Below are 26,205 nucleotides of genomic sequence, written 5' to 3'. Positions count from 1 at the left end.
TGATCTGCAGCATTTTCAGGGATGTTCTTGTGCTCGGGCGAAAAGGCGGGGGAGTCTACAAAAGCATTCATGTTTGGAGGCCACATATGTACATACTTTTACTCTGTTGACGGTTTGGCGGTTTGGAGGTTTACGGCAGTTGCATGCATATTCCGGGGCGCGTCTGGATTTTGTCATTTTGTTGATGTGGTACGAAAAGAGAGAATAAATGCGAGTCGCTTCTACTTCGTACATGATGGCAATTTGCGGTTTCTGGCTGAGCCTACATGCCGTACATTTTCCCGTCGCCGCCGCCCTTTGAGAACAATAAAATTGGGGTAACTAAATCACTGCCCAAACTCGTCGACTTTCCTCTATCTCGTTGCCATAGGCGGCCAACAATCAAGCCCTCCCTGCCCCTCTTATTGTTCCATTTTTTCCCTTTTAAGCATATCCCCCTCCTTTCTCTTAGTGCGAAGCGCGACCTCAAACTCAAGGCCGCGCGCTACGGCCTTAACTTTTGGCCTCGGTCGGTTGCATGCCCTTTTGTCAGAGTTTGGCCCTGCCTTCCTTTTTTTCGGCGCTAGATGAGTTGCACGGATGGGCTGGCTTGCTGGTCGTCAAGCCAGCCGTGTGGTTGTTTCCTTCTTTGGAGACAAAAGCTCGTACCAGATAAACGCCTTTGGGTCCGGCGCCGGAGGGCCGGAGGGTGCGAGAATTGCTTTCACTTGCGGGGAATGACGGATAAGACAATGAAAACGGGCAGTCAAGGTGGGTAAAAATGTGAATTGTAAAAAGCTATGTACATGAATTCATATGGTAATACTAATAACGGTGGTGATTATTATATCCTTGAGTTTGCCATGAAGCTCAAACGCCGAGGACCGTGACCGTCGTGGCCGATGGTGTTAGGTCCTAGTTCTTTCCTGCCATTGAAAAGTAATACAAGTTGCCTCCTCAACTCTGCCTTTTGTCCCCCGCCATGTTCATGAAGTAGAGAAATGAGTGTATCATCCGTGAGAATCGTGTTCATCAGGAATCGTTACTTCGTAGATCATTACATCCGCCGAGACTACCGTGAGGCAGCGCAGCGTACGTCCTTTGTCGTTGCAAAACGTCCCACATCAATCTATGTTTCAAGATTGCCGGGTTGCTTACAGAAGAGCAGCAATGCCGAGAACACCCATGAGGAGGGCGGCTGCAGGAGTGGCCTGAGCACCGGCGGCGACAGGAATAGAACTGGTGCTCGCAGGAGCGGGAGTAGAAGTGATGGCAACCGAGGTCGAGACGGTGGTAGGCTGGACCACGGTGACGGGAGGAGGGGGAGCCTGGGAGACAGTCTCGACGCCACTGACAGTAACGTAGACGGTAGGGTACTCGGTCACGGTCTGGCCGTTTGTAGCAGCGTGGGTGACGGTGACATCGACCTCGGCAGTCTGGGTGACGGGAATGGTCTCGGTCACGACGTGCTCATAGGTGGTGTAGAAGGTCTCGGTGCCAGTCTCGGTGATGTAGATGGTCTCACCCTTGGAGACGGTGGTGTAGACGGTGACCGGGCAGGTCTCGTACACCTCGGTGCTGGTGTGCTCAGTGACGGTGTAGTGGACGTAGTCGGTCTTGGTCAGGGCCTCCTCAATGGTAGAGGTCGAGGTCCAGGTGACAACGACGGTCTCGCCCGCAATGGTCTTGGTCTCAGTGACGGGGCACAGGCTGGTGACAGTGGTGTACTCGACATCGTGCTCCGTCTTGGTCACATCGGGACCGTGGACGGTCTCATAGATGACAGTGGGGATCTTGGTCACATAGACGCTGGTGGTGGTGTACGTGGTAGCGTACGTGTTGCCAGGGTAGGTGACAGTCTCCGTGGCCGGGCAGACGGTGGTGTAGGTGACCTCGACCTCAGTGGTGGTGGCCTGGTAACCGCCGTTGTGGGGGTAGCCAGCCATGACAGAGCCGGCCATGGCAACGAGAGCAGCAGCGTACTTCATCTTGACAGATGTGCTTGGGGAGGACTAAGCGATTGTGTATTGGAACGAAGGTGTACTGGAAGCACGTGAGTGAAGCGAGTGAGTTACTCTGGAGTTGTCAGGCGCGGTCTGATGAGGAAGAGGAGGGCACGATATCGTGTGGTGTGCGTAGCACCGCAGGCTTATATGCCTCGAAGTTCACCCGCTTCAGAGGTTGGACCTCAACAGACCCCCGGGCTGTCGAGGTTGGGAGTGATGACATCGCTCACATCCCAACCTGCCCGAGCTGCATGGTGATGGCTGGCCAGCCAGAGAGATCCGCATGGTTGGCTTTGCGTCGGGGCCCAGCACAACGCCGGCAGCTTGGCCCGATCGAGCAATTGTGGGAAACCTCGTCACTAGTTCCGGACGGCTCGAGGAACCCAAGCTGGGCCTGTTCGAAGGCCGGCCGCCTTGCGGATAGCCTGTTTGTCTCTAGACCAGCAGGGGGTCACAGCAGTGGTGGAGTGGACTGACGTCGAGCCGAGCAACACAGATGCGAGGCTCACCGAGCAGGACCAGGTCAAGGGGTCGAGTTTGCTGGCAGTCACGCCATGGACTCTGGGGTTGGCCCTGGTGACGGAGAGGATTGTCGTTGCCAAGACAGAGCGCCGCTGCATGGGGGATCGTCGTGGAGGTGACAGTCAGGAGCGACTTACACCTTGGCTGGACCCTTGTCAACTGCAGTCCAGCCTTGCCCAGTGTGTGTGTTTCTTGAACTTTCTGGCCCACTCTGATTCGCTCGCCGAACTTGCGTGGTAAAGTGTGTGTGTGCAGAAGTTCCACTTGGGCGTGTGCCACGAAACCTTGCCGCTGCTGCAGGTTCTGCCTTGCCCTGGCCTGGCTACTGCACGGACAATGACTCTTTGTGGCCTGAGGGACCCCCTCTTGCTTCTGCTTGACTTTTGACGGCTAGCTTAGTGTGAAGGGAGGAGACACAAAACGCACGCCGGTGACAGCGGCGCCATTGGCTGTCTGGCCGTTGGGCTGCTGTTGCCGGGCGGATACTGCTTGCAGCAAGCCACGGAGGAGAAGACCGAGCACTTTGAGTTTGCGACAAGAGAGGCTGGCAGTGCTGTAACCTCGTGGAAAGAGACGGCGGAAAAAGAAACGGCGCTTGCCAGCCACTGGGCAACCTGGAAGTGCCGGGACTGTGTGCTCATGGGTTTTTCCTTTCGGTTGTCTTGCTGGGCCCCTCCTGGTTCTGCTGTTGTCCAGGGGCCCGACTTGGCTGCAGCGGAGGAAGTCTGGAGTACATGACGATCGATGGATGTGCTGGTGGTCAGGCAGAGATCGCGATGGTTGTGGATGGGACGAGTTGTTGACGGCGGTGGTGGGGCAGATCGCACGGGCAACCCCTGGCCGTGGCTGGCCAAGCCCGCGGAGGGCCTCGTGTTGTTGCAGTTGCCCCGCGGCCCGGGTGGTGGAGATCTGCCGTGGCACCAGCAACTACTTTGCTGCGTGGGGACCTCCCACTGGCCGGGTTTCTTGCGCGTTGGCAGTACTGTGCAAGTCGTGCAACAAACGGCAAGCCGTCGTGGGTTCGTGGTTGACGGTGGACAGCACGCACTGGGCGGCCCCAATTACCAGCAGCAGAAGAAGGAGCGGCTTCAGGACGTGCCTGCCTTCCAAGGTTGCCAGGCATGGAGAGTCTGGTAATGCTCAACCCTGAAGTGCTCTGCCCTGTGAGACCAGCCTGGTCCTTGGCAAAGGCTTGTGGTCTGTGGCTTTCCAGCTGCAGCGTCACCGAGTCTCTGCTGCTGCCCAGCAACACCACGATCCGCCACGGCATGGGCTGCAGCAAGGAACAGCGCGCCTCCAGCTGTGCACCCCTGCAGCTCGGTTGCCGGCAGCACGACTCAAGCCTGGCTCGTCTGGGGCAGCCCCCTGCTAGGCCCAGATCCCAGAGCCACCCAGCCAGGCAGGGCCTTGTTCCTCCAGCTTCCAAGAACAATGACGACATCCTCCCATCACCTCTGCGGCCGCTTGGCCAGCTCCACGGCCATGGATCCTCGTCGTTGTCGAGGGAGGCCAGGCACAGCTTCTCCAGCCAGCCGATCTTCGACAATGCCTGCCGCCCTTTGATATCTCCCCATCAAAATGCTCGTCCGCGTGGTTGGTCCTTTGAAGATTTCCAGCAGCCAGTGATCGCCTCCTCCAGTGCTCCGCAAACCCACAGAACCCACCCGCAGACGGATCCCACACGCAACCGACATCAACCATCCACTGTCGATGCGGCATCTGCAAACACCGGGCCAAAGCAGATTTGATGGTATTCGTCTACGGCCCTTCTTGCTAGGCCACGTGCTTCCCAACTCCGCAAGAACTACCACCTGGTCCAGGCTAGCCCTGGTGGCCATTAAACGCCGTGCTATCGTGATTATTACTTGGTTTTTTCTTGCTCGGCCTGGCGATGCTACTCGCTGACGTGAGCAGCGTCACCAGTCCTATTTATTCCCTGACAGGGCGGAGGTTTTCCTGCGTCAGTCAGCTTAAGCCCCGCGTCGAGCAGGCTCAGCAGGCCGAGCTGCACGGCCGCTCGGCTCCCAATATGGCATGTATTATCATTACGTCTTCCACAAAGTTACCAGACTCGGGTGCACAAAGAGTGAAGACTGCGTCAGTCATCGTCCGGCAAAGCTGTTCCGGCTGTGCACCTGGGCAGAGTCCAGTTAAGATGATGACGGAAAGGCCGGCACGCTATCCCTTGCGACAACATCGTCTGATTCGGCTTTGGAGCCATGTACTGGCGGAAAGACCGTTAGCGGCGGAGATGCAGGTCCAGTCCTTGAACCGCCGAGGCACGGCGACAACGGCTAGTCGCTGGTACAAGGCCTAGTGGCATCAGCCGATTCTGGTGTCAGTAAAAGACCGCTTCTGAGGATACCAGTCATGCGAGCCAGGCCGAGCCAGGTTCCTAGTGCACCACAAAACGCTCTCCACAAAGGCTCCATGTTCCTGCGTCCGATCGGCATCACCTCAACTGGGCACTCTTCGCACCCTTTGCTCCATTTGTTCCTGCACTACGGCCACCGTCGCCATGTGGCCTGCACCAAGTGGGCAAGCCGACCGGCCGAGCAGCTCTCAATCGGGGCTTATGAGTTAGCTCAGGTGGCCTGTAATGTCTCGTGTCATCCGCCAAGTGGCGCCAACTACGTTGGCAGCTCGCGCTGCATGCATGCAGATATTTCAACAACCACTGTGATGGTAGTGTGCGATGCCACACCTTCGGCGGCTACATTGGGTCGTAATGTGGCGAGAAAGAGTTGGCCATGAGGTCTGAGCAACTTCCCTAAGGCCAATGCGCTTCGTTGAAATAACATTTCACTGCAAACTCCAGTGCTTTTGAGGAAGATTGTACGAAGTGATAGTGCCTAGAAGCAATACGTGGAGCAGTTCCCAGTGTATACTGATGGGCATCACTTTTGCGCTTCCTAGCTCACATGTCTCGAAAGTCGAGGAGATCCCAATCACTTCCTGGAGATCCGATAGTTGATGGAAAGGGTTGGAGGTCGACCATCGCTTCGTTCAGCAGTGATTGCTCTTTACATAGAACATCTGTTCGTCTGTTAGGTTCAAGTGCGCAACCACTCCAGCACTCCAGTTGGCTACGCTATATGTAAAGATCATCACCGCTTCAAACTTTCATCATAAGCTACTCATGAAAGATTCTAATGTCCTGTGTGTTGGGCCATTAGACTCCATGAGCGGAAAAGGTCGACCATGCCTCACAGAACATACAGCTTAGTCCCATCATGTCTATGTTTGCCCTACACGAGAACAGTCGAGCAAGGCAGGCAATGAAGAAATTGAGTTGGACGTTCCATGTTGGACTGAGGTAATCTGCTAGCCTTCTGGGTTGTAGCTGGACGCCATGTCCTTCTGGAATAAGCTGAAGAACACGCAAATGTGCGGCATGCAACAATCGAACCATTTAAAAATTTCATCAACGACTACTTGCATTTTCATACAATGAGCATTGTCGACAAGGTCTTAGCACACCTCTACCTCAAGATGTCCTGCACTCTGCAGGTGCGTGAATACACATCAACATGACGAAGCATGGTTTCAGCAAAGAGCCGTTGAGTCCGTGAGTAAGGTATTGTTGTGCTCGCCCAAACCTAACGGTGACTGAACACTGTCTCGAGGTCTGCTGTTACCCAGCAACAACTTTGTGCCTGAAGCGGTGCCTGATTCTCAACGGCCGCCACGGTCCAATACGCACGCGGAAACACCACCAAACGAGCACTGTTTGTTCCTCAGGCATCCCCATCTACCCTGTTTGTCCACAGACAGATCATTGACCAAAACGAAACACCATCCGCCATCAGTTGACGTCGCTTTGACGCAGTTGCCCTCCAGCCACCTCTGAAGACGGCAACAAACCATTTCCACCAAGGAACACGTACCATCATTATATTGACATACTTCTTCTCATCCTCCACCACCTCGGTCGCCATCTAGCAACATGGCGGCCTGGGGAGAAGCCAACGATTTCTGGGGCCCCCAGGACAGTCATGATGCCCAGAAACAGCAGCAAGAGAACCAAGAATCAGCAACCGCAGCTGGTCTTACCTCCAAAGCAGCAGCACCACCGCCTTTGGCAGCGGCAACACCAGTAGCCGTGCCGGTTGAGACGAAGAACAAGGACAGCAAGGAGAACACTCGTCCTGGATCGTATGCTACGTGGACGCCACCCGCCAGGGCTTCTGGTCCAGTCAAGAAGGTTTTAGAGCCCGTGGAGATCGCAGACAAGTCCAAATTGCCGTCGAATACTTCGACTCACCAGGTCATCACGGTCACCTCACCGCGGTCACCTAAACATGAGATAGTAAAAGACCATCATGAACCCGGAGATGCGGCTGTAGAAGTATCGCGCCCGTCTCTGCTTGCGAGCACTGAGAACAGAGCAGATCCTCCGGCTGCTACTGCCGTCACGGCTGCGCCGACACCAGCACAATCACACGTCCACAAGCGACGTGATCACGGCTCCTCGTCGACAAACAACACAACCAATAATGAGCCACTAGACACTAGCAAGGCCAACGTAAAGGAGGTCGCACAGCCTGTGGACATGCGCGCCAGGATTGTGAAGAATCTGGAAAAGCAGAAACGCAACAGAGCGGCTGCTGCTGCTGCAAGGCACCTAGAAGAAGAAGCAGCACTCGACCGAGCCCGCGAGAAGCAGCGGCAAAAGGAGGAGCAAGACCGACAGGCTCAGGAAGAAGGAGATTCTTCCTCTGAAGCGGCTCAGCGTCACGACGATGGAGTGCAGCAGAAACAACTGGTACTCCCATCGGCGGACGGTATGTCACTTCGAGATTCTACGCCCGCACAGAAACAACATGGACAGCATGGCGTCTCGAGATGGACCACTGCCAGCCAAGCTGCCACTACGGGGCTCGACGACCATCACTCGCAAGACGGGGACCAAGTAGACGATGATCTCGTCGCTTCCCAGGACAGCGCCAGAGCCGCAAGCGAAGTATCCTTTGAGCCGGACATTCGAGGCGGCGATCTGACCATGCCGTCTGTCCGAATTGACTGGGATGCATGCCGGCAACGCGGATGGGGTGATTGGGCGCAGAGAAGCGCGGGCTCCGGCGCGGAGTTTCCTGTCGACTCTGAGCTCGAGAGATATGTCAAGTTCTGGCTGAAGTCAGCGCGCGACTTTCGCCATCACGCCATCAAGATCAAGCGCCACAAGGATCACGAGCATTGCGACGTCGACACAATGACGGGCGACCTACTAGGGCCGATCGCGTTTCCGCATATTGAAACTCGTAGGTTTTACATACACACATAACGAGGACTGCCGAAATTCAGCGATAGTTAACAAGTTACAGATCCTGAAGACAAGAAGAAGACCATGAATCACCGGTTCTTCGCTGGTATTAGTATGCCCGGAGCAAACAGCGGCGATGCTAAGCGAGGACACGACCAAGGAGCTGGACAAGAAATCGTCCCTGACTCGACGACCTCCTCCACGAGTGACAGGCTTCAGTCAGAAGGCACGGCGATGTCAACTGACGTCAAAATACCCAGCCACCTCCGCCCTGCCACAGAGGCAGACATGAAGGCCGTGGCGGAAATCTACAATCTCGAGGTCCGCGACTCGCACAGAACGCTCGACACCAACCCAGTCGCCGAAACCGACTTTGATCAGCTCTTCACCCGACTAAAAGCCATCGACGCGCCCTTCCTAGTCGCAGTAAAAGGCTGGCACAAGTCTCTTCTTCCTTCTTCCCCCTCGGCGGCCCGCAAACGTAGGAATGCCACCACCACCAACAACAAGAACAACATCATCATCGGCTTCGCCCTGGTCGACGTCCTAAGCCCCGGCATCGCCGGCTCGCCCCTCACCTGCGCCGCCCCCTGCGGCCGCATCACCCTGATAGTCCACCCAGACCACCGCGGAAAGCGCATCGGCACCGCGATGATGGACGTCATCCTGTCCGTCTGCTCCCAGCGCCACCACTCCCTGGGCGGGTACCAGTTCGTCAACCCGTCGGACGACCGGCGCTTCGTGGAGCCCATGGACAACCTCCGCAGGTGGTACACCCTCTTCCTCGACCTGCTCGTCGAGAGCAGCCCCGAGAGCGCCACTCTCTACCAGAGATTCGCCGCCTCCGCTGACGCTGCCGCGCCGCCGCGCACGGCAGAGCACCGCGCCCAGCGGCTCCGGCAGCACAGGGAGTGGTGGGTCGCCGAGTGGCTCGAGTCGCGCTTCGGGACGCTGCTCGTCGAGCACACGGAGAGGCTGTACAAGCACGACAGCGCCGACGCAAAGGGCCGCGGCTGGCTTGACCGGCTTGTCATGAAACACGAGTGCCGTAGCAAGTAGAAGCACCCAAGGCCATGGTCCGGGCCACTTCGAACATAGGAGTGAAACGGGCATCTCCTGCGGATCGCCGTGATTAGACTCACAAGACGGACAGACCCAAATGTTGGTGGGATGCAATCAGGTAAAGCACAGTCCGGTTTCGGTCTCCCTGCCCGAGAACGGTGAAGATCGAGATTCTCATATGTGGAGAAGATGATGAGAGCAGGCGTCGTCGAGCATGGAGGACGAGACCCCAGCCGATCGCACATGTAGGAATTTAGAACAAATGTAAATGTAGTCATTCTTGCCCTAACTGCGGCGCTCTATCGTCACCGGAATCTCTATTTGACATGAAATGCGGCAGAAACTGCGCGACAGACTCTCTTCGCAGTCCCTCGACTCAAACTTGTCGTCAGGTTCCGCTTGCAAATGGAAAGAACGTGAAAATCAATGTCCCAGTGATACCTGCCATGCCAGCGCCATACGCCTCGTGCCTAGCCAACGCCGTCCGTGAAAGTGAGAAAAAAAGTCAAAAGTGGAACACCAGAAAACGCCGTACCCTTCCAATCGCATAACGACATGCCGAGAAAATGCAGCGAGAGCGAACCCAAAGAAGGAAAGACGATTCCATCGAGCGTCCTCCCAGCTAGCTGTGCCTTTACATCACAGAACACGATCCTGCGACGGTTCGGGCTCTGCGCCTGCCTGTGATCAAATTGACACCCTCCTCATGAGCGTGCAGCATCTGTGCTTCGCGAGCCCTCCGGCGCCGCCGCCGCACGCCGGCGCCTCCAGCTCCCGCCTCTTCGACAGCTTGCATGTAGCCAGCCCACTTGCGTTCCAGCCTGGCAGCGGATGCGAAATCGCCCTTTAAGACACGAGCGGTGTGCTGCTCGACGGTTTGCTGCCAGCCATAAAAGCTCTTGAGTCCGATAATCTCAGTTGGGTAGGAAGCAGTAGGAGGAGCGTCGATTTCGTCCTGGGTTGCTGGCATCGGCTGGCGAACCTCGGCGTTCCATGAAAGGACCTCCCGGATTCCTGTCCATGTAACGAATTGGCAATCGTAAACGACAAGACGCATGCCAATTTTGGGCTGGGAGTCGCTGCTGGTGGTTCTTGCTGCACGGCCACGCACAGTAGCAGCAGCCTCAGCTAGGACAAGATCGCCGCTTCGGGTGTTGTCCAGGTCGACGCTCTTGAGGCTCACACACTGCTTCATCACTGGCACCATACCAGCGTCACCAAGGTTTTCGCAGTAGCTCAGGGACAGATGCTCTAGAATCGGTGCGCATGGTGCCTTTGCGAGATGCTCTGACAGGAGATCGTTGGTCAGGTCAACCAGATCCTCCAATTCGAGGTGTGTGAGTCGAGGAGTGGTGGCGAGGATGGGCTCCAAAGCAGAGTCAGTCAAGGCGGAGCAACCATTGAGCTGCAATCCCTCAAGGTCAGGAACGTTATATCCGAGAGACTTGACGCCATCGTCTGTGAGCCGAGTGCATCTGCTCAGGTCGAGATGTCGCCAACGGCGTGGTGCGACCACTGGGCGGTCCGTCAAAATATCAATTTCAGGATCAGTGCCGACGATCATGGTCTTGAGAGCATCATCGGTGAGCTCAATGCAGCCGTTGAGAACCAGGCGTTCCAGATTGTTCGTCTCAAAGATGGCCTGAGCAACCTCGACATTGTCAAAACCCTTGACTTCGCCTGCCCGTAGGTCGCGGAGTTTGGGACAACCCTGAATTACCATGCGGACACCACGTGCGTCCATCTGCTTGCACCAAGAGACATTCAAAGTCTCGAGCTGAGGGCAGTGTTGGGAGATGATCTTGCATGTACTATTGGTGACAGCAGGCAGGCTGGTGAGGTTGAGGTTGGCCAGCTTGACATTGTTCTTGAGAAGGCCGTGCAGTGTCTGTCTCTGGAAATTGCGGCAGCCTTCGAGGCTGGCGTTGTAGAGATTCTTGCAGGCATTGACAACTGCCTCTGCGCGCTCGTAATGCTCGATCTGGAGACAGCCCCGAAGATTGAGATTCTGGATGAAGGGACCAGCGGCCACGACAATCTTGGCGAGAGATTCCGCAGGAATCTCCTGGTAGAACTCAGTCGCATCCAGGTGGGTCCAGAGCTGGCCGTCAAAGGCGAACTTGTAGAAGTCCTTGCTGACACGAGATGCCCGGACAAGTTCTTTTGGCTGCAGGTATGCGAAAATTTGGATTCGGACCTCGTCCGGCATATTGGCCCAAAAGTCGTAGGGAGGCTTCTGAACTGTGGCTGACCGTGATCTCGTGGCAACTACATCGCGAGGCAAGGCGATAGAGCCTGGGGTAAGGCATGTGGTAGACCCGCCGATAATCTTTCTCGCAGCCAATTGAGAATCGGAGTCTTCGAAGGATGGAAATTCGACCGCTGGTGAACCCTGGCCGGAGTTGATGTTCTCTGGAAAGTAGCTCTTCATCAGACTGCTCGGAGTGCCAGGGGTGAATTGGCCATATGCTGGCGTGCCAGCCAGACTGACACAGGAAATGGTACCTCGAGTGCCATACGGAGCGCTTGAGGAACGAGCGCGGCCAATGTTTGTTAGCGATGACGACGATCCGATCCGTTGAATGCCGCGCAAGAACTTCTGCCGCCGTTTCTCTTTTGCAGGAGGAGTTTCGAGCGGCGGCGTGAGAGGCGTCTCAACCATGGCCGATCCGGGCGTGCCGACCACGGATGATGAGCTGCTGCTGGCTAGAGACATTGTTCGAGTAGACGGTCTGTCAAGCTGTAAAACAGCCGCGCCGGCTGGGATTCGGGGTAGGATTGCGGCCGATTCTCTGGAGGCTTTTCTGGTTCGACGATGGACAATCAAGGAAGTGTTTTGGATCAGTGTTGGTGAGAAGCTGGAGGTGAAAGTATTCGAATCGGGGTCTCTGAACCCTGGGAGACTCGAATCGGCGCAGTGGAGACTGTGCCCCCGGTCGGTGGTGGAGAGCCGGGGTGGGCTGGCGCGATACAGGGCGGGGTTGTGAACGTTGCTGGTTCGTGGGGATTCAAAGCCACAGGAACAATGCTCGCAAGGATCCGCCAACGACTAAGGGAAGTAGTGGTAGGCTCCGAGCCAGGATGGGAGGCACGCTGCAGTTGGCCCCAAGAAGGCGAGGCGACCTGCTAACAAGATGCTGCGCGGATCTCGACAAGGGCAATGATCATTCGGTAGACATGGTCCGGTAGTGCGTGTCGGTGCTGCCGCGTTCCCCACAAATGGGACCACAAACGGGGGCGATGGAAGCAGCGAGCGAACGGCCTCGCTTGACCACAAGGACTGGAGCAGAGTTGGGAGAGAAAGCTGGATTGCAAATGGTAGAGGTCCAGGCGAGAGGGTCAGTGACGGGTTTTTGCTGTGTTGTGGCCGCGTGTGCGTCCAACAAGATTTTGGGCGAGGCAGAGCAAACGCAGCTGGAGAAATAGGGTCGAAGGGAATTCCCTCAAGGGACGGGAGTTGGAGGGTCGGATTCTGGAGTGTGCATGGAAACCGGATGGGGTTCTGGAGCGCCTGGCAGGCCTGCTGGGTCGTGTTTGCCGACGCGAAAAGGGTCCAGCGTGCCACACTACAGGGCGCCGGCGCGTGGCTATTGTCGAGGAAGGCAGGCGAGGTCAGGCTGGTGGTCGCCACCAGGCAGGACTAGAGACCAGGGCCCGCTGCAGGTCGTCAGCTCGGCCCACCACCAGGCGAGAAGAGACTGGACTAGCTGGTGGTCAGGGTGTCTTGAGGGAGGGCACAGCCGGGCCGAAAGTGCAGAACGCTATCTCTTGCAGCAGAGGCAGGCAGAGCACAGAGCAGAGTCGAAGGGCTGTCGGGTCCGTGGACTACTTGTGAGCATCTGGTGGCCGGGTTGGAAGGTGCAAACAAGGTGGGCCGTGGTCCGCTCTTTGTCGTGTGGCCCTGGATATGAGTTGCTCGATATATAAGCCTGTGTTGAACAACGCTGGCCGGCACGGACACCATCCCGCGAGTCATCACGCGGCACCTGCGCATGCCCAAGCACGCACACCACCAACAGCCACCTCGAGGAGACAAGTACACCTCCCGAGGTCGTTCTTGAGCAGAGGGGAGGGGGAGGATCGACAAGAGAGACCAGGGAGGTGGGGGCCGAGTGGGGAGAGGACACCCCGGTAGCGGGGGCGGGCGGCGTGGAAGGCCGGCGGAAGGAAGGCACCTCACGGGCACAGACCCCTGCCGGGATGTTATCAGTCCCCACTGATAAGGAGGTGGTCAGGCCAGGCGGGGCCTTCCCCACGTTGCAACAGGCCTGGCTGGCTCGCGTGACTTCCAAGGTTGCCTTGCCCCCCCGAAAGTTGTTGAGTGCTGAACGGAGAGCCTGTGATTTGCCTGTCACAATTCAGCTAATCGTCAGTTGGTGAGTTAGACACCAGCCGAGCGGTCAGCAGTGCAGAGCCTCGCTTTGCCTTCCGAGACACGCACTATGCGCGGCTGACTGGCCTTCCTCTACTGTGTATTATACGTCGCGCGTAGACCGCGCAGGAAGCACCAGCCAACCACAGCAGCCACGACATGGCTTCATGCAGGCAGGGTCCTCACCTGCAGGGCATCCATGGAGTCAGTCGTCTGCCTCTTGCAGTTGCTGCTCTTCCTACCAAGAGGCAAAGCGGCGGCAGGAGGTGATCCTCTGCTTCCAAAGATAGACGGGCGACCGGAGGACAAGAAGCCGTGATCGCCCATGTCGTAGCCGGCAACCCAACCGTGTGCCGAGTGGTGATCGCGTGGCCTGGCTGGCTGGCTTGGTCTGGCATGTCTCGAGATGGCCGGGTCAGGGTCCACACCACATGGGCTGCCGTCTCGACAGATGGTCCATCGCGGGCGTCCCATGGCGCAACCCTCTCCAGTTTGACAGCAGCCCGCCATTGGTCTCCGCCGCTGTCCACGTGCCAAAAATGCAGCATGACCACTCCTGTGCGTCCTCGAGCATGGCCGTCACGTTCCGCTCATAGATAAGGTGCAGGCCGTTTTTATCTCGAACCATGGCCCCAACCTCTTATCGACCTCGCAAGTAACGGCTCCTGGTGAGTATCACGTCCACTTGCTATCACGACTCGCGTGCCTTTCTGGAGAAGCGGCACGTGGCTCGTCCTTGTCTTGCGCTGGGGGAATCATTACAGTCTAGCAGATTGGCGCATTGCCCGACCGCGTATGCCTGACTCGCACCGTAGACATGACGTCCGCTTTATGGCGTGTGCTTGTTGGGCATCCGTCGGAACTTGGGCAGCAAGGTAGAGATCCGTGTCTTCATAACTGGCCATGAACATGGTTGCTAGTGCCAAAAGATAAACACCAACAGATAAGCACAATGGGTGAAGTTGGAGGAATACGCTGCAGTCGAATTTCTGGACAATGCGCCAGAGCACAACTATAGTGTAAACCTGATGTCTGCCTTCCTTGCGTGCGTGACCCTGTGAGGAGCACAATGCCGGAATCCTTCGATCGAGTCTGGTTTCCTACGGCCCACTTCTAGTGTAAACAGCGTGCTAACAGCGTGCTCCAGGCAACATCGTCGCTGAACCTCACCGCTCATGCGACGATTCGAATGCCTGGGTGCCCGTGTAGCCCAACAAGTATGTGGCGAAAGATCAAAGTCACTGGACACTTGGCTCGTTTACCTGAGACAGCATCGCGTTTTCGTTCAATGTTGACGAACCACATTCTTGAGCCTCAGGATATATAGTGTTCCTTCAAGACAGGGCTTATTTCCTGTGTCTGGAACGGCAGCACTCCTTGTCCAGCCGCCGACCAAGATGCCGACAGGCTCGCAATCATCTTATCAGAGCCTTTGAAGTCCTTGGCTGAGGACAGGCTCGCCGTCTCTACTGGCTTGATAAGCATGACCTCCACGCCCACTGCCGTTATTGGATGTTTTCTCGGCAATGCCACTCTCCACGAAATCGTACACCAGCTTGCACTCAAAAGCCAGTCCAGATATAAAAGAGAATCTCAACTGTCCTGTTTAATCTGACCAACGCTTGAAATTTTCGTGCAGGCTCAAGGTTCAAAAAGGCAGAAGTGGTGCTCACCACCTAACCCTTTCTGATGCGTGTCAGAATCATACGAAGAGATGACCTCGACCGTACCTCTTGTTGGAATGACGCTACCACCTTCCTCTCAATTGTGCTTTACGGGCAACTGAAGAGCTAGGACGTCCAAGCCATACCCCGGCCGAGCCCAATGGGACTTCTGCTACTTGCCAAGCATATCGATTTCAGGCCCTGCACAACCCAGTCTTGGTCTGCTTCTACGCTCCGAGGGCGCCGTGTGACGACCGAGCCTCCCTTTAGATATCCTCTGCCTGATCTCTCGCCCCTTATGACGTGTGTTGATTAACTGCTGCGGCGCGCGACAGTGAAGCGGAGCCTGGAACCTACTCTTGAACTAGAGGTCCAGAGGTCCAGAGGTCCAGGTAGGAGCATATCAAGTTATATCCCAGCCTTTCAGCGTTGTGTTATCAGCTTGAAGATGAAACATTCTGCTCTCGTTCTTTACGTGTCAACCTCCTGTACCACCTCGGATTGGGGGGGGGGGGTTATACTTTGAAGCCTATAACTTCAGACCTAAGCCTGATCGGCACTCCGTGATCGTCCACCGCCCGAGGAGAGGAGAGGCACAGCACCAGTCACATGTCACGCGGACTATTGCCTCGAGACACGGCATTTAGATAATGGAGATTCGTCTCGAATTGTCGTATCGGGGCTTCTGGTCAGCACGGACACGACGTTTTCCCTTTCTGGCGATACCACACACAAACACGAGTCAAAAGCAAGGTTGGCAATAGGCGCGATCAACTCCCTGGCGAGCAGAGGTTCCGCATAACGTGTCTACACAACTCATGAGGTTGACACGAGGAAGAACTCCTAGAACACATCTTACGAAACTCGTGGGCGACGAATCAAGCAGTATTGCAAATCACAGCGCTCGTGTAAAACCTCGGCCTGAAATGAGGCCAAGGATAAAGATCCGGGCCCCTCCATCGTTTCTTTTTCTTTTTTCAATTTATAGCAACGACTACCAGACCCCCAAAAAGAGCGACATAAGTGTCATCAGCAGGGGACTAGCTGTAAGAAAACTCGAATCCACATCCAGATGTACAAATGATAGTTTCTGCTTCAAGCACAGCCTCCCAACAAGCAGCAACGTAATGAACAATCATACCTCTTCTGTCCGTAGGAATATCTACATTGTAAGATCGTAAAAGTTGATGTGTCCACTGCCTAACGAATGAATCTCCAACGTGGAAACAACAACGAAACGCGGAGAACAAGACGCCCCGAACCAAGGCCCAGTTCTTGGTTCCAGGAGCGTTCAACGTACTTGTAAGAAAGAAAAGTACCAGTACACCCGTCCTGGTAGCAAAAGTCATCAGTTTAACAGGCTGTTTTAAGGTGAGCCTGCCTTTCTGCCAATTCCCATTACAGTCTAATTGAGTTTATCCAGTAAGTCTCCAAACCAGCAGTAGCACATTAACTCCCCCACCTGGGCGGACGAAGCACTGTCATCGCCGTCCTGACCAAATGTCTTGCCCATTTTCGAGTGTGCACACAGGCAAGAAGTATTCATGGGGTTTTCCTTCCAGGCACAAGCACTGAACGCCAAGTATCAGGTCAGAGCGACGATCCAGCAACAGGCCTCGGCAAAGCTTCCCGTAGACCCGGAGGCCCCCCCTTGGTACACGCCTGCACAGAGCCGGTCTGGGACAAGAAAGGACAAGGGCTAATTTTAGATCATCTCCCCGTCGACCCTAAATGGGTAATTTATATGCGAGCATGTCTTAATCCCACATGACCTTTGCAACCATGCCAGCTTGCAAAGGGGATTATGCTCCTTACGACGTTTCTCTTTGCTCGCACTCCTGCCCTGAATCCGGCCTAGCGCGGATCTCACCAAAAGAGGAGGTCAGCCAATCAGAGCGAGCGAAACTGCCTGGTCTTGGCCTGAAGCGGTTGTGAGCGAGAGCAGCTGGCTAGGACGTGTCGTTGACTGAGAGCTCGAGCGTCCGTCGATATCAAGTTATTAAAGCACTCTCGATCTCTTTGTGTGTCCCAACTTTCACTTGTTCTTTTTGAGGAACTCCTTCAGGTCGACGAATCGTCTCGAGCCAATTTCAACAACAAGGCCAACAACAGTGCCGACGCAATCAGATTCAAGGCAAATACTTCCCCCCCATCACTGGAGTACCATTGCACAACACACCATGGCTGTCCCTACCGATACAGGACATACCGAGGAGAAGGTCTTCCGCGCCTACAGCTCCGAGCAAGGACGGCATTATGCCAGTGCTCGCACTGCTTATCCCCAAGTCGTCTACGACACAGTTGTCGACTTTCACACTACCACAGGCGGTCACTTCGGAACGATAATGGACGTCGGCTGTGGCCCTGGTCCGGTTGTCCGGAAACTCGCGACAAAATTCGAACACGCTACAGGTGTCGACCCGAGCCCCGGTATGATCGAGTCAGCCACCATCCTTGGTGGGTTGTCTGGCTCATCCAAGCCTATCGACTTTGTTGTTTCAAGGGCAGAGACTCTCGAGGGCATAGCGGATAGCAGCATCGACCTAGTCACAGTCGCCGCAGCCGCGCATTGGTTCGACATGACCGAATTTTGGCCACGTCTCGCACAGGTCGTACGTCCTGGCGGCACAGTCGCGGTTTGGAGCAGCAGCGCAAAGATGCCGCACTCCTCGAACCCCAACGCCACGGCGCTCACCAAGCTCCTCACCAACCTCACAGACAACGACCTAGAGCCTCACATGGCCCGGGGAAATAAGATTGGCAGGTCAAGGTACTCAGAGCTTCTGTTGCCATGGACCATAGACCACCCTGTTCCCGAATTCGATGCGGCATCGTTCCAGAGATTGATCTGGGTGCCGGAGGGGGAGGCTGTGCAGGAGGGCGAACTAGCAGTGCCTATCGAGACTCTGACGATGGATGATCTCGAGAGGATAGCAGACACAATGAGCCCCATTACAAGATGGAGAGAAGCACATCCAGATCTGGCTGGCACCGAGCGAGACCTGGTCAAGGCTTCGAGGAGAAAGATTGAGGCTGTCCTGTCCGAGGGCGGCGCTCAGAGTGACAACCTGGTTCTCAGGATGACCTCGCCTGGTGTGCTCTTGCTCTTCAAGCGGGTGTGATCCAGCACTCTGGGCTGTCGAATGGGAAGAACTACGTACTTACACCCTCAGGACAACAACGCCTGCCTCTTGTGCAGAAAAGATTGGCACCTGCCTGAGTGGTCGGATATCTTTGTCCAGCAGCAAGCACATCTACACCATAGAGCCGTTGAAGTAAAGCACAGACGACCTGCAGCCAAATGCCTCGACACTGCCTGTGACTGAAATGTGTGACTGTGTGATCTGTGACGCCACGATGCGAAGTCGTGGTCGTCTGTTGTTGATCTCGCTGCACTGCTGACCGAACCGAGAAAGGCGTTGCTTCGTGGCTGCTCATGTGCCTGTGCCCCACCATTGGCTGTCGATCTTGGCATGCGAATGCTCCATTGTGCATCCGATTACGGGCCCTGCCGCGGGGGCACCACACCGATGCAATGCAGGTCTGGGCACGACCACCATGGAAAGAAGCATCTTTGCACCTCAAGCGTGGCGATGCTTGTCTGCAAAGCCAAGTTGTTCTGGGCATCGATGGGGAGGTGCGAAAAGCTTGGGGAAAAGCTTGCAGGGCGTGATTGCGCGGTGCTGGCAGGAACAGATTGAAACAAAGACGATGCCGAGCCGGAAAACCGGCGCAGCTTGTACGAGGGCCCCACTGCGCGGATTGGCGACTCGGAGGAGACGGGGCTGGTCCTGCATGGAGGTGCCGAAGACTGGAGAAAGAGGCGGGCAGAGGCTCGAGAGGCTCGGGAGGACGAGCAGTGGTGGAGTAGGGCTGTGGGACACTGGAGGGCGCCGCGCGGGCGCAGGACTGGCGCCAAGACTGCCGAGTGCTGCTAATATGACGTACCCTTGTATCCCCTGTTCCGCTGTGTAGGCTGGACTGGTGCTGGAAGCATCTTCTCGGCCCAGCCTGGACTTCCCAGGTATTGGCGTTGCGGCAGTGGCACGCTGGGTGGCATCAGCAGCACCATCGAGCAGCGTCGACGAGTAAGCCAAGCCAAAACCTCGCATACAGGCTGGTCGTGCAAGGTAGCCAGGGACAATGTCGTGTGTTTATTTCTTGGTCGTGTTGGGTGGGGGTGTGGTGTCGCTGCTGAAGGCGCAGAGTCTCGCAGGACAAGGTCTGCTCAATGTCGACGATGATGTGGTGGGAAGGCAAGAAGAAGTGGTCTGAGGCCCTTGGTGGAAAGGAAAGAGTCGTTGCAGAGTCCAAGACAGGCCGCCCACATTGTCCACGCCTTCGTCCAGCCTCAGCTGCACGAATAGTCAATTTCCTTCATGCGAGTGGCGCTTGTTGTGGTCATCTTGTTTGTTGAATCTCGGCATGGGCTCTGCTTGCTACCCAAGGTTGGCTGGGGCGTTTTCGCGCATCGTGCCCACATCCCTGGATCCAAAGGTACCCTCGAGGTACTCTTCGCCTCAAGCCACCGTCAATGCCTTAAAGCGCCTGCAACATGTGAGCAGCAAAGCGGCGTTGGTTGACAGTGACGGCTGTCGAGCTAGTCCCATTGAACCCGCGGCCATTCCTAATCGTCCTGGCTGCATCATCTGCATATTCCTGCCATGTCGACTGGCGAAGAAAGATGTCGTCTGCTGAGCATCACCACTCCCTCCACCAAAGGGCGTTGAGTCATGTTGCGCCACAGCCAAGCGGCTTGTCACGCAACCCAAATATGGTGCGTGGCGGACATTGTCTCCTGCGTTCGTAGTCGCTGGGTCGGCCGGTCGGGAACGAGTTGAAGAGGCACAGCTTGTGAGACAGAGCCGCGTGGTTGGGACGCCCCTGATGTTTGTTTATTCTTCTGTCCCCATGTGAACCTTGGAAAGCCCAGAGTGAGCCAGCCAAAGCCATCCCCGGCAGTTCTGATCTATCCCATAATTGGGCAAGCGGGTTGTGACAACCACTTGTCTTGACGGAACACACCTGCACACGTGGTGGATAAGGCAGTTTCCACGAGCAAGGCACATTGCTGCCGTGTTTTATCACCCGCAACAAAAGCATAGATGCCTGACTGTCTCAGATGCGCCCAAGTTCCATTTCAAATACAGGCGGCCGGGTTGCAACATGGCACGACATTGACAGTAGACCGCAACGGGGTTTGCCCGAAGGCGGCGATCAAGCACGGCCTGGCCATGGACGGTTCACCTCCCCAAGTCGTCGGCTCGGGGTACTTGCGAGGTACTTGTGCGCCCGTGGCGGAGGGATGGCCAAGGAGGCTCAATCGCAGCCCTGGAGGCGCCGCCGAGCAGGCGCTGCCGGGGTCCCCCGGGCGCTGCGGCCGGGTTCGCCTTCCCTGCACGCCGCCAAGCCCGCCCAGGCCTGGGCCTGCACGGCCCTCGTCCGCCATGGGATCAGCTTTTTGTTTTCGTGCTGCTCCCGTCCTCCATTCTTTGCGCCAGCGCTCAAAGTCCTCGACACTCTGCTAGGAGGCGGCTTGGCCGTGCCGTGATTAAAGTTGCGCCCGCCCCCCATCACGTCCACTTTGTCCGGCGGCCTTTATTGTTCTTGATGCAGATCTGTTTCGCACGACATCAGTCCTAGGTGCGCCGACTTTTCACCCTACGTGTTCGACTCTCCAGATCTTTTCAGCACCGCGGCGTGACGGCCCCATCGTCCACCACGTCAATATACTCTTTAACCTCGAGATCGGGAGCGTCTGCGTCGCAGTAGCTTGCAGAGGCCTAGCAGTGGAAAGCCGGCACGGCACGGCACGTCTCGGAACGCGCTTACCTCAGCGCAAACTCGCTTCCTAAAGTTTTTGGTCCATTGGAACGGCTGTGCAGCCCGCACGCACCCATCCCCGTCACGGGACCACAAGCACATCGTCACCAAGGCCCCGGGCAGTGCTCCTCAACTCTTTGCGACTTGTCTAGCAAGGGACGGACCTATCACGACATAGGCAACACTTTTGGAAGCACCCTACGCTTCTGTTCACTCATTTGCATATCGCAGGACGACTTGGTGCTCTCAGAACCCCTCTGCACTGCAGATCCCCCGACGCCAGTCATAAGTCAAGCGCCCCCCAGCAGAAATCTTTGTACATGGCGGCAAAGAAGTAAGAGCATCATCCGCAGCTGGAAAATTGTGTGGCCTGGGTCGACGTCACGTTTGAGGGAGCCTTTCCACCCACATCTTCCAAAGCGGCACGGAAGCAAGACAGCAACCATGGCGTGGGATCATCTTTCAATCACGAGCGCCCATCTGGTGTACATCATCTTGGGCGGCTTCACCTCGATTTTCATGCTCTGCTCCTCCGTCATCAAGGAGCGCATGTACATCGGCGAGGCTACCGTCGCCACCATCGTCGGCATCATATTTGGACCCCATGCCGCCAACCTCATCAACCCCAAGGAATGGGGCAACGTGGACGAGGTGACGCTCGAGTTCTCCCGTGTCGTCCTGGTCGTCCAGTGTTTCGCCGTCGGAGTCGAACTGCCAAAGTTCTACATGGAAAGGCACTGGAAGTCTGTCGTGTTTCTCCTGATTCCGGTCATGACCTGGGGCTGGCTACTTGTGTCAGTCTTCATCTGGTGGCTTGTCGAGCCCTTGAACTGGGTCGAGAGTCTGGTTGTAGCCGCCTGCATGACAGCCACAGACCCAGTCTTGGCCTCGTCCGTTGTCGGCAAGGGCAAGTTTGCCAAACGTGTACCCAAACACTTGCGAGACTTGCTGTCTGCCGAATCTGGCTGCAACGATGGCATGGCTTTTCCGTTCGTCTACCTGGGCATTTACCTCATCCAGGAGCATCTGAGCCCTGGTGAGTCGCTGTACCACTGGTTTGTCTACACTGTTCTCTACGAGTGTGTATTCGGCGCCATATATGGATTTGCCATCGGCTATATCGCACGCCACGGCATTAAGTATGCCGAGCGGCACGACCTCATCGACCGAGAGAGCTTTCTTGTCTTCTACTTCACCCTCGCCCTCTTCTGCGCGGGCTCTGGCAGCATGTTGGGTACAGATGACCTGCTAGTTGGTTTCGCTGCCGGTGTCGGTTTCTCCAACGACGGTTGGTTCAGTGAGAAGACCGAAGAGTCTCACGTCTCCAACGTCATTGATTTGTTGCTCAACTTGACCTACTTTGTCTACCTGGGCACCATCATCCCCTGGGAGCAGTTCAACGACGCAAGCCTTGGGCTCTCTGCCTGGAAGCTCGCGGTATTGGCTATCCTGGTCATCTTCTTCCGCCGCATTCCCATCATGTTGATTCTCAAGCCCGCCATTCCTGATGTCAAGACATGGCGCGAGGCTCTTTTTGCTGGTCACTTCGGCCCCATTGGTGTCGGAGCCATCTTCGTCGCGATTCTGGCGCGTGCCGAATTGTCCGTAGAAAAGACAATTCCATCCGGCGAGCTTCCGGCACTCGGCGAAGAGAATCACTATGTCACCTTGCTTGTTTGGCCGATCGTCACCTTCATGGTAGTGGCGTCCATCCTGGTCCATGGCTCCTCGATTGCGGTCTTCACTCTTGGCAAACGCATCAACACCCTCCAGCTCACCATGTCATACACGACCGCGGTCGAGGACGGTCCTACTTGGATGAATCGGCTGCCCAGGATCTCCTCTCAGTCAAAATCCCAAGCGCGGACTATGTCTGATACAGACTTCGACGACGTGAAGTCGCCGCAGTTCCCACCTGGAACCCTTGGGCCAACCGGATACCCAGGCGCCTTCCTGCGGCGCCAGCGCGAGGAAGACAAGGGCTCACACAACCGGTCCTCGAGTCGCGCCTCTTCTCTTATGTCACGACGACGGAGAAAGAGATGGGACGATGGCATCGGACCTGGCGGGCCTGTCAGCCAATCTGCCATCTTTCCCCAGCGCCAGTCCACAGGCGATAACCTCAGCGTCATGTCCCCCACCGAGAACGAGAAGCAGGACGCCATCACGCCCCAGGCCGAGACACCTTCGGAGCGCCAGGCGAGGGCCAAGGACAATGAGAGATCAGACGCATCGACTTCCGAGGATAACGTCGGCCCCAAGGGAGAAGAGGCTACTGAGCTTCAGGTCTATGACGAGGGTGACCACGTCATCATTGAAGATCAGGACGGGCAGGTCCTCGCGATTGAAGACCCTATCGACAACGAGACACGGCCGAATACAGACAAGCTCAAGGAAAAGGCGATGGAGGAAATCCAAAAGCCTGGTTGGACATACGAATCATTCAAACGGACTGTCAAAGAGTGGCGCGACGATGAGATCCAGAAGCGCAAGGAGAAGCCTATGGCGCGGACCAGACACGCACCTGCTCGTGCCTACCAGTTTGGCAACACGGCAAGTTTGACCACTTTTCCAGCTATCGAATGAGTCACTAACACGAGAAACAGATCATTGTCGAAGACGAGGACGGTGAGGTTGTCAAGAAGTACGAGCTGCCTTCGGAGCAAGGAGAGGGCAAGGACTACTTTGGCCAAGGCATGAAGCTCATGGGCATGGGAGGACTCGTCGAGAAAAAGGGCGACACAGCTGGAGAGCCAAGCGCCGCAGGGCCGTCCTCGAGACCTGGAATCAAACAATCTTTCAGCGCCTGGGGTGGCTTCAAGCGTGGTGGCGCCGCTGAGGGCAAGAAGAAGGCTGTGGAGACAGATGACTCGAACGAGCCAACCGAGGAAGACGACCGGCAGATTCGTTTCACGATTGGAGGCGTCGGTCGACGTATGACCAAGGAAGACTTTTTGAAAGAAGTGCAGATGCTCGACTCTCGGACTCGCCGCGAGGTGGTAGACCAGTCGAATGCGTCTGCCGCGGTAAAGACGGCAGCGAAGCAGGATATTCCCACCATCCGGGAGCCCGAGTCGACACGCAGGCCATCCCCGCGGAAGGAGCAGACAGTGCCTGACAGCCAGGCGGAGAGTAGCACGAGCTCGAGCAGCAGTGGCAAGTCGCCAGTCCGGCCCCAAGGCGGGGAAGCACGAGGCCGTAGCAGCACCACGGGGTCAGCGGAGCACCCCAGCACTGAGGAACCCGAAACAGCAGCTGAGCGGCGGCGGCGCCTGGCTGCATTTGCCACGGTCCGAGACGATACCGATGCCGACGAGACACCTGCGGAGCGCAGGAGGAGAGAAGCGGCACTGGGCCGCTCGGACGCGCCGGCTGAAGACAGCGACAGCGATGACGACAACACTCCACGCGTGCCCCCTGCTGCGAGACGTGGCATCCGCTTTGCGGATGATGCTCGGCCCAGGGCTTAGTGTGGCTGAATGCCGCGTTTTTTTTTTTACTGGCATCCGGCTTGATAGTTGGGTTGTGATTTGGGAGGGAGTAGAGTTCAGCATATATAGAGCTTCACGTAATGCACAGAGAGCATGACAGCATATAGCACAGAGCACAAACAAGCGGGATACAACCGTTATTCACATAGAGTTTCGTTCCACGATAGTCGTGATGCTGTGTGCCTGACAAGTGGTGTGTTGCGGGCAACACGGGACAATTTCCAGACATGGCTGATCTTGCCGCTACCCTGCAACAGGTCACAGCACAGCGAACCAAAAACTGGTGTGGAGCTGTAGCTTGGTGAGTGAGTTGTGCAAGAAGTGCAAGTGGGTCCCGTTGCCAGCCAAGCTGCTGGCCGATGATGAATTTTCTGAGGACCAAGCCGCCGCACTGGAGCTGCCTGGGCTGCTGCTGCTGCTGCTGCTGCTGCTGCTGCTGCCGTGACCCCAAGTCGTCAACCATCAGCAGCGCCCGACGCCCCCACCCAAAATCTGGCAACCACAGCTCCTGCACTACATCACTGACTTTTTGACGACACGCGACCGCCAGCCAGCCAGCCTGGACAACCACGACCACGACTACAGCGAAACCAACCCCCCAGTGGCATTCTTGTCGATTCTTCTCACCAACCACAGCGCCCACCACCTGCGCAACGAACATTCGCCGCTCCCGCATAAAGCAGAGATATAGCCAGCCAAAAAATCAGACAAAATGGTGCAGCTTACAGAAGTTGTCGACGAGCACTTCCAGGAGGGCCAGGTCGGGCCCGAGGACGATGACGACTTCACAGACACGGGTGAGTCTTTGACCTCTGCCAATAGCGCCCACTTTCTGGGGGTGCCGCCACAGTCGACTTCGCCTTCGACTAGAAGAAGCGCATACCTATCTATCATGGTGCTCCCCAGCACATCCCACATGTCCAAGCTTGGCTCGTCGAGCAACAACAACAAGAACAACAAGAACAATATCTAACTTGCACACCGCACGACACCACCAACACACAGACTCCGAGATCTCCCACGACTCCGACTACGACCCGGTCAACGAGTCCCTGTCCGAGCGGCTGTACGCCCTGCGCGACATGGTGTCGCCCCAGACCCGCGGCACCATCAGCAGCGCCGTCAGCACGACGACCAACGCCGTCCGCTCCGTGCTCAGCTTCGGCGGCAAGACCCTCTGGGTCGTCAGCAGCTCGGCCCTGCTCCTCGGCGTCCCGTGGGCCCTCGCCTGGGCCGAGGAGCAGCAGGTCATGGAGATGGAGAAGGAGATGCGCATGAGGGAGATGGGCAGCGAGGTATGATTTTGCGGCACACAAAATGTTGCCCTGTTTTTGCTTTTCAAAAGCTTCCCCTCGGAGGAGTCTTGCTCTCGTCAAAGAAGATGTCTGCTAACCTTTTTTGTTTTTTCACTGTAGCTCCTCACCGCTGGTGGCCAGCAGCAGGGCGGCTCCGCCACTGCGCAACAGGTCGGCGCGGCCATTGGCCAGGAGCCTGCGAAGGCAGCGCTGTAAGGAAGATGTTGAAACTCGTCAAGGACATCTCTTTCGCAGCGTGACTGCACCACATCAATAACAACAAGAAGGGACATCTCCCTGTAAAGTACCATTCACGACAAAAATTATCCGGCCTGTGTTTCTTTGGGGAGAGCACATGGCTTTTTTGTACGATTATATCGACGTCTGAAAGGGGATCGACTGCGGATGGGTTACGTGCAACTCGAGGAGGCATGACAGCTACTATCCCGTCTTGGGAGGTGACTTGGCCTTTTGCATTTATATCGGTTGTCATATCGCCCACTGGGCTTTTCATACCCCTGACTTTGGAAAGTTCGAGACCAGGACCAACCCAGATGCGGGATTGGAGGTAGCGCGGAGGACGTCTGCGGAGAAGTAAGAATGAGGCAGCAAACGGACACAAGAGGTTGGTCCCGTGTAGTATATCATGATCATCCAAGCAAATAATGAAGTATTGAAAAGCTGAGTAGTCCCAGCTGCGACATGCAAGTGCCTGAACATGACAAGTA

At 56.4% G+C, this 26,205-nt stretch overlaps 7 protein-coding genes across 7 annotated transcripts; 5 read left to right on the top strand and 2 right to left on the bottom strand.

Moving 5' to 3' along the window:
- Positions 1-1,133: 1,133 nt before the first annotated feature.
- Positions 1,134-1,967, bottom strand: B0I36DRAFT_359516 (uncharacterized protein; the record flags this gene model as incomplete). Its single annotated transcript, XM_046158142.1, has 1 exon — positions 1,134-1,967. One exon carries the CDS (start codon positions 1,965-1,967, stop codon positions 1,134-1,136), a length of 834 nt encoding a protein of 277 aa, XP_046017004.1.
- Positions 1,968-3,628: 1,661 nt separating this feature from the next.
- B0I36DRAFT_345935 (uncharacterized protein) lies at positions 3,629-4,255 on the top strand (the record flags this gene model as incomplete). The annotated part of the gene is made up of 1 exon (XM_046156407.1): positions 3,629-4,255. One exon carries the CDS (start codon positions 3,629-3,631, stop codon positions 4,253-4,255), a length of 627 nt encoding a protein of 208 aa, XP_046017003.1.
- A 2,198-nt stretch (positions 4,256-6,453) lies between these two features.
- B0I36DRAFT_428425 (uncharacterized protein) lies at positions 6,454-8,829 on the top strand (the record flags this gene model as incomplete). Its single annotated transcript, XM_046162458.1, has 2 exons — positions 6,454-7,768; positions 7,832-8,829. The coding sequence occupies 2 exons, from the start codon at positions 6,454-6,456 to the stop codon at positions 8,827-8,829; spliced, it is 2,313 nt and encodes a 770-aa protein (XP_046017002.1).
- Positions 8,830-9,084: 255 nt separating this feature from the next.
- On the bottom strand, positions 9,085-11,836 carry B0I36DRAFT_314991 (uncharacterized protein). The gene has a single exon (XM_046152833.1). It carries the CDS (start codon positions 11,546-11,548, stop codon positions 9,467-9,469), a length of 2,082 nt encoding a protein of 693 aa, XP_046017001.1. The 5' UTR covers positions 11,549-11,836; the 3' UTR covers positions 9,085-9,466.
- Positions 11,837-16,664: 4,828 nt separating this feature from the next.
- Positions 16,665-18,266, top strand: B0I36DRAFT_314990 (methyltransferase domain-containing protein). Its single transcript, XM_046152832.1, has one exon. It carries the CDS (start codon positions 17,049-17,051, stop codon positions 17,988-17,990), a length of 942 nt encoding a protein of 313 aa, XP_046017000.1. The 5' UTR covers positions 16,665-17,048; the 3' UTR covers positions 17,991-18,266.
- A 2,698-nt stretch (positions 18,267-20,964) lies between these two features.
- B0I36DRAFT_72367 (alkali metal cation/H+ antiporter Nha1 C terminus-domain-containing protein) lies at positions 20,965-24,208 on the top strand. Its single transcript, XM_046163277.1, has 2 exons — positions 20,965-23,244; positions 23,298-24,208. The coding sequence occupies exons 1-2, from the start codon at positions 21,136-21,138 to the stop codon at positions 24,159-24,161; spliced, it is 2,973 nt and encodes a 990-aa protein (XP_046016999.1). The 5' UTR covers positions 20,965-21,135; the 3' UTR covers positions 24,162-24,208.
- Positions 24,209-24,894: 686 nt separating this feature from the next.
- B0I36DRAFT_359511 (mitochondrial outer membrane translocase complex, subunit Tom22) lies at positions 24,895-25,693 on the top strand (the record flags this gene model as incomplete). Its single annotated transcript, XM_046158141.1, has 3 exons — positions 24,895-24,979; positions 25,188-25,477; positions 25,598-25,693. 3 exons carry the CDS (start codon positions 24,895-24,897, stop codon positions 25,691-25,693), a joined length of 471 nt encoding a protein of 156 aa, XP_046016998.1.
- Positions 25,694-26,205: the final 512 nt, after the last annotated feature.

The sequence above is a fragment of the Microdochium trichocladiopsis genome, assembly GCF_020744255.1.
Source record: "Microdochium trichocladiopsis strain MPI-CAGE-CH-0230 chromosome Unknown B0I36scaffold_2, whole genome shotgun sequence".
Taxonomy (NCBI): domain Eukaryota; kingdom Fungi; phylum Ascomycota; class Sordariomycetes; order Xylariales; family Microdochiaceae; genus Microdochium; species Microdochium trichocladiopsis.
The sequence above is the reverse complement of the archived record's forward strand: the minus strand, read 5'-3'. Positions and strand labels throughout refer to the sequence as shown.

Excerpts from the sequence above, each read along its gene's own strand:
- B0I36DRAFT_72367 (XM_046163277.1), top strand. The coding sequence starts at position 21,136 with ATGGCGTGGGATCATCTTTCAATCACGAGCGCCCATCTGGTGTACATC. Across the intron at positions 23,245-23,297 it reads CCTACCAGTTTGGCAACACG|ATCATTGTCGAAGACGAGGA; the intron begins GCAAGTTTGACC and ends CACGAGAAACAG.
- B0I36DRAFT_314990 (XM_046152832.1), top strand. The coding sequence starts at position 17,049 with ATGGCTGTCCCTACCGATACAGGACATACCGAGGAGAAGGTCTTCCGC.
- B0I36DRAFT_314991 (XM_046152833.1), bottom strand. The coding sequence starts at position 11,548 with ATGTCTCTAGCCAGCAGCAGCTCATCATCCGTGGTCGGCACGCCCGGA.